At 29.7% G+C, this 6,669-nt stretch overlaps 1 protein-coding gene across 2 annotated transcripts; it reads right to left on the bottom strand.

Moving 5' to 3' along the window:
- Positions 1-214: 214 nt before the first annotated feature.
- Positions 215-5,507, bottom strand: LOC118646052 (tubulin-specific chaperone C-like). 2 transcript variants are annotated; one of them, XM_036288325.1, is made up of 8 exons: positions 4,426-5,507; positions 4,111-4,306; positions 3,738-4,016; positions 3,356-3,478; positions 2,905-2,976; positions 1,887-2,091; positions 976-1,154; positions 215-328 (listed from the first exon to the last, which is right to left on the bottom strand). In XM_036288325.1, exons 2-6 carry the CDS (start codon positions 4,136-4,138, stop codon positions 2,003-2,005), a joined length of 591 nt encoding a protein of 196 aa, XP_036144218.1. In that variant the 5' UTR covers positions 4,139-4,306; positions 4,426-5,507; the 3' UTR covers positions 215-328; positions 976-1,154; positions 1,887-2,002. The 2 variants fall into 2 exon arrangements, with proteins under 2 accessions (XP_036144218.1, XP_036144217.1); XM_036288324.1 differs by having other exon boundaries at positions 4,111-5,507.
- Positions 5,508-6,669: the final 1,162 nt, after the last annotated feature.

Raw genomic sequence — 6,669 nt, 5'->3', positions numbered from 1 at the left:
ACGCTTCGTAGAAGGTTTGTTAACGCTTCTATTACTCTCCCTTAATTTACATTCGACTTACGCTCCGATTTTACATTTTCACCAGAGCATAAAAATGCGCAATATCATATAACCAATAACACAAAAGGAACATTCTGGCTGAAATTTAGATAATTGACTTGAGTTTTCGACATTAAGTTTTTTTCTTAATTATATCCTACATAACAGTGGCTTATTTTCTTTTTTTCTTCGTTGATCAATACCATTGCTTGCGTGTTACAACCATAATTTGATGATTTAACTTTCTGGACATCGGCGATAGAAATATTTCTATTAGCAACAAGAGTCGCTGAAAACAATATTTAATAATTTTTATTTTAACAATTTTACCATAAAAAAATTTAGCAAGAATTTTATTGGTGTGTTAATGAATTGTGGGCGTTTTTAAATTTAAATTATTTTGCTTACAAAAAACACTAATTCTAAAGAAATATGTAAATAAATTTAATATGACAAACGAAACTTATTATATTTTGTTAATATACGCAAATAAGACGTTTGTTTTAATAGAATGTAAATGTTTTAATTTGATTGTAACAATCAATTATTAAGTTGTAATAGTATTAATGATTTTAAAGAATATTTCTGACTATAAATTTACACGTTTATGAATAAAAATCATTGAAAATTAGTAGAGAGCATTTTCTCTCAGTTTATTATTTTACAACTTATTAATTCTTGTTTCTATTATTTTTAAATAACTTTTTATTAAATTTTAATACTTTGTATTTGTTTTTACAAAATAACATTATTTTAGTTTATGTCCATATTTTAATTAGTTTTTTGCTTGTATAAAATAACAATACATTTAACATCTTTTCAGAACTGTTAATGTTTTTAAGTATTAAAAAATCAACAAATAAAGAAATAAAAAAAAATATAAAAAGAAAATTAATGAAATATGTGGTACAAAGTTTACTAATAAACAATACTTACATATTGCAATCGAGTAGAACACTCACTGAGTTTTTTATTAAATTCCTGTAACCGGTTAATATTCCAGATTGGCAAATTGAAATCTATATTTTCCTCTTGCATCTGACAAAAATTGAGTTTAAAAGTATTTGTTGTATTGCTAGGACTGTGTAAAATTTTTTTAATGTTTCAACAAATGCCTGTTCAAAGAAAAAAAAATATATATATAATAATAAATTAACAACTTAATAGAAAATAAATCTACCAATACTACTAACAAATGGCATGATTATATATAAATTATATTAGTAAAAAATTTCCTTTACAATAATATTTTAATAAACAAGTATCATGCTTTAATTATATAATTACTTTTTTATTAATACATTTTTGTTACATAAATAAAATTTATTTTATAGTACAATCAATTTTAAATAGTTAATTATATTTCCTACAAGATAATTAATGGTACTATTTTTTTTTATTTTCTGAAACATTTTATTTAATCATTGCATAATTTTAATTAAAATAACGTTCTTTTTTTCTCTTTATGATAGAGAAAACAGAAATAAATTTTGTGCTTAAATCATATTAATATTACTATCTAATTTTTGTAAACTAATAATTTCTTATAAAGAATAATAACAATCATATACTACCGGATCTAAAAAATTTTTTTCATTGTAATAATCGTTCAAATATGAACCCTATTACTTGATACTTATTTACAATTTCTTATATCTATCAAAAGAGAGATTGATTCTAATATTAAGAATAACAAAATATGTTTGTATTTAAATAATCATTATGATCAAAAGAAAAGATGTTGGATCAATTAGTACATAGTAGTTATTAATTCGAATTATAAGCCGTTATATTAATATGGTTATTAAAACTTCTAAATCCTAGAAATAATAAATATTGAAACTTACTACAACACTCATGATCATGATGACTATAATCTATTTCTTGCTTCTAGTTTGTTTTTTCTAATGGCGTTTGTATTCGTGATCTATCTGCTTCTTGTTGAATATCTCTCTATTCAGATTTAAAACCTTTGTATATTATTTTCATTATTCGACAATTGATCGTTATCATTAACGTTATTAGAAAAAATTCCAGCAGGTAACGGTATACCTGTAAAAAATAAGATTAAAATAAGTTTAATGTTTATTATAAAAAGAAAAGAGTACAAGTAAACTAGTAATGAATATGTATAATAAAGTTATAAAATATAAACTAAAAAATAGGATGTTTTATAAAAACTTTTTTGGGGAAATTTAAAAAATTTCCAAAATTTATATATATCTAAACACTTGTTGTGAGCGTTTGCTCGTTTTGGGAATTCTTTCCCGTCGGTAGTTGGGATCGTTCTGCCTGAAGGGTTGGGACCCAAAGGGTGATGGTTCGGCTCGGTGTATAAGAAAAAAGAAGACGCTTCTTACGTGCTTGTTCGTTGTCTTTATTTCTGTTTCTTGCGCTTACAATCAGCTGTGATGGTGTTAGGTATCACTCGCGATAAGGTGTATAGTACGCGACGAGGCTCGGACGTTGTTATGTTTCTCTCCGCTCGGTCACGGCGTGGTCGCGTTTATATATTATGATATGTGGCACAATTTCGGGGGCCAGTGACCGGGCGTCGATAGCTTCCGCGAGGCTAAGCGTTTCGACATCGGAACGCGGTAGCCTTGCGGTTTGATTTTGCAGCGTAGGGCCTATTTCTAGGGCGATACGAACTGCTTCCGAGTGCGCTGTTGTAATCTCACGGAAGTTAATTGGGGCTTCCGTGAGCGCGGCGGATTCTTGTGCGTCTTTCGAAAGAGGTGCTTCTTGCAACGTCTTTCGAAAGATGCGTGTCGCAATTTTAATAGATATAGTTGTAATCGGCTTACAACACACTTTATAACTTTAAAAGTATTAAAGGATAGAATATATATATTAAGAACTTACTTGTTACAACAGTACTCGTAATAGTTGGTTTTGATGACGCTTTTGATTTAGTTTCCGTGATGCATAAAGAATCTGTAATAATACATTATTAAATAAAATAAAACAGAAATGATTATTATTTTATAACACATTTTATAGATTTTAATTATGTTTCAAATTATTAATAAAACAAATATTTATTACATTTATAAGTTTTAATCTGAATAACTGATACATTTAGTTTATAGTGAATTTATTAGTGAGTTATATTTATATACGAATTATATTTAAAATAGTTTTATTTCTATAATTTTTTAATACAACCACATTTAATTTTTAATAAATTTATTAGTAAGTTATATTTAATTTATATATAAATTATATTGAAAATAGTTTTATTTCCATAATTTTTTAATATAACTGATATAAAATTATGTAAATTATATAAAATTTTATTTTAAAAACTTTATACCTTTATCTATCATTGTATCTTCAGCTTTTTCGAAATTATTTTTTTGAATAAAATCCTGTGGAAAAAAATTTCCATACAATAAAGGATCGCTATTCACTTCACTAAGTTCTTCCTCAGTACAATCTAGTAATAAACAAATATTAACCTATATTAATTGAAAAAATAAAAAATTTTTTATTTTTTATTTTTAATATTTTACAAGGAATAAATCATTATATTCTTTGGATGACTGTTTATTTTTATTTTTTGGCATATGCTGTATTAATCTTTTATCTTATAATTTATAATTTGATGGAGATTTATGAATATCTATAAAAATATACTTTAATTATTGTTATCTAAATATATAAAAATTTAAAAAAGAAAAATTATTGTAACTTACATGTACTTCTTGTTGTCTCATTTTTAACTGTTTGGTTTATCGAACATTGGTTTTTTTCTTTGTCAATGTTTTGTACCTTTAATAGATTTTCCCCTTTTGTCTCAGAAGGAGAAGAGGACAAGGAAGACCGACAAAAACGAGATGATTTTTGAATTTCCCTTTTTTGTGGAACCTTTCCACCATCAGTATGCATTTGTGTTGCTTCTGTGGGCATTTCTGCGTCATTAGTTGAAATATCTAATGTGCTGTTTTCTATTTCTCTTGCATCTTCAAAAGTATCTGTATAATGTTAAATATGAAATATATTATTTATCTCTACAAGTCATGTTAGAAAAAAAAAATATATATATTATTATATTTATAAATTACATACCAAACGGACCTAATAATTTGGTATACATAATTCTTGATCAGTTTTCTTGAGGTTTAGGTCCTCTCTTACTCTCTTTTGTAGGATTTTTATTTTTGGGTGGCCATTTTAAAACTTGAGATTTTACTAAAATCCAAAAAGTATGGTAGCGCACCATTCATCCCCCAAAAACGACAAAATACATATATGTCTGTCCTTCCTACAAACAAAATTTATATATTTTTAAATCTGTACTATTATATGTATTACAAATTAATCTTTGGTAATAAAAGTTACTGATAAATATATTATCTATTATTAATCGAGGATAATACTTACTCTTACTCTAGCATCGACTTTGGCATTATTCAAAGAAATGTCCTAGAAATATCCTAATAAATTTGTCCTGGCAATTAAGTTTAACAGCGTCTTCCCTCTCACTCTGTGTATATATCGGGATTGACTTTGTGTTGCAATTAAAATAAATTAAGTTTAACAGCGTCTTCCCTCTCACTCTGTGTATATATCGGGATTGACTTTGTGTTGCAATTAAAATAAATTAATCACGGTCATTAAGATAAGACTCGTGCCAAGTAATAAACATGTAGCGTGAGGTTCACTCCGTGTACCTTAGGCGAGTCAGCGAATTAAAGATACTTGAGATTGATCTCAATAATTACTGAACTTATATATAACACGTGTTATGTTCACTCTGTATATCGAGATTGATTTCGTGTAGCAATAATCACGTTATTTACATCATAATACGTGTTATGCATACTGCAGTTGATACTGAATGTAAGAATAAATTATGCCTGTTCGTTTTAGCTAAATTTCTTACACAGTTTGTCTTATCCTCTTTTCTTTCTGGAAAAGGTTTGGTACGACATAAACTGCACACGTTTCGGCTACTATATCTGCGATTGATCGATTGATATACGGCTTGCGTTAACTAATGTACGATAGAGATTAGGCAGTGCCATCCTTCTTTATCGCGCGAGTATCGACCAATCGCAGATATAATAGCCAAAACGCGCGCGGTTCACTTCGCAGCGCAGCTCATTTCGTACTAAGGCTTCCTTTGTTTTTACAATCAGTAATGAACTGCAGTGTGCATAATACGTATTATTATATAAATAACGTGATTTACGCGTATTGCTACACGAAGTCAATCTCGATATACAGAGCACGTGTCACATGTAAATTCAGTAATTATATATTGAGATCAAAAGTATCTTTAATTCGCTGACTCGCGTAAGGTACACGGAGTGAATTAACTCACACTACATGTTTGCTTGGCACGAGCCATTACCGTATCTCATCTTAATAACCGTGATTAATTTATTTTGCAACACAAAGTCAATCCCGATATACAGGGTGTCCCAACGCATGTGGACCACCACTCGTAAAAAGGTAGAAGGGATCGAGATGAACATACAGGTCCAATATTTTCTTGGGTTAGGTTTACAAATAATCGAGATATCAATTTTTTTAATTGTGCGAATGAGAGCGCGCCGCGGCGCGCCGTAGGAAGAGCCGAGCCGCTCGTAGCGCGGCCCACTGTGTGAAGCATTGGCTGCCGGCGGCAGGGAGAAGGAGGAGAAGCGGCGCCGCTGCCTGTGCTTCGCCGCCCTCACGTCCCGCAGCACCGCGTCTAGACTCGCATCAATGGCCGCTCTCGCCTCCCACCGCACCGCGCCTAGACTCGCGTCGTTACGCACATTCGCAATTACTTGACAAAATTATTTAGCAAAGATAGGGACAAATTAAAACCGTAATAAACTTCTGTGATTGAGAAAGTCGAAAGAGAGAAAGCGATGGAAACTTATGGAATCTTAAAATAATCTAATTTCTATCGTAATTGTGAATATAGTAAATTAATGATAGTTTTCGGTACATTGACGATATATTCTTTCTTTTTCCTAAATATCTTATTTACAGTATCATACAACTCGAACTTTGTTTCTTATCGAATTGTATCGTACTGTTAAATCCTTGATAAAAACATTGATAAAAATTTGTAAATTTATTCGTCAAATCATTATCGTAAATTCACGATTGATTCTCAAATTGATAGTTTTTTTTTTCGTCTATTATAATATTTGCTACATCGAGTTCTCTCATCGTTATCTTTTTTCTCTTACACGATATATTCATAAATATTTCTTCATATTTAATCAAAATGATGCAACAATGGAACAAACTTTTCTAACAGAAAATGCGAGAACGATAGAAAATATCATTTCTTTAAATTTGTTCTTTTTGATTTAGAGAAGCGATGAATTATGAAATAGAAATCAATTAGATAAGTGAGCAACAGTGATTGGTGTACACGAAATAGGATAGCACATTTTCTTAAAAAAAAAAACGGAATTTATTCAAAACACTCCGATACACGAGCTCGACAGCTCGAGAACCGACATAAACAGCAATACGACAACGTTCTTCTCTATAGCAACCAGCTGACTCGCGCGGCCGGGCGACGCGTGCAGTACGCGTGCAACAATAGATTAGGGGCGATGCGTCTTCTACGATAATTATGCTTAGAGATTAACGTTCAACATCACGTATTGTCAATACAAC

The sequence above is a fragment of the Monomorium pharaonis genome, chromosome 6 (genome assembly GCF_013373865.1).
Source record: "Monomorium pharaonis isolate MP-MQ-018 chromosome 6, ASM1337386v2, whole genome shotgun sequence".
In the NCBI taxonomy this organism is placed as follows: domain Eukaryota; kingdom Metazoa; phylum Arthropoda; class Insecta; order Hymenoptera; family Formicidae; genus Monomorium; species Monomorium pharaonis.
Note: the sequence above shows the minus strand (reverse complement) of the source record. Positions and strands in the feature narration are given on the sequence as shown.

Bases quoted from the DNA above. Each gene is read 5' to 3' on its own strand.
- LOC118646052 (XM_036288324.1), bottom strand. From the start codon at position 4,138: ATGTATACCAAATTATTAGGTCCGTTTG. The intron at 3,479-3,737 runs GTAAGTTACAAT...GTTTATTACTAG, and splicing joins TGAGACAACAAGAAGTACAT to ATTGTACTGAGGAAGAACTT. The intron at 2,092-2,904 runs GTAAGTTCTTAA...TATTTTTTACAG, and splicing joins TACGAGTACTGTTGTAACAA to GTATACCGTTACCTGCTGGA.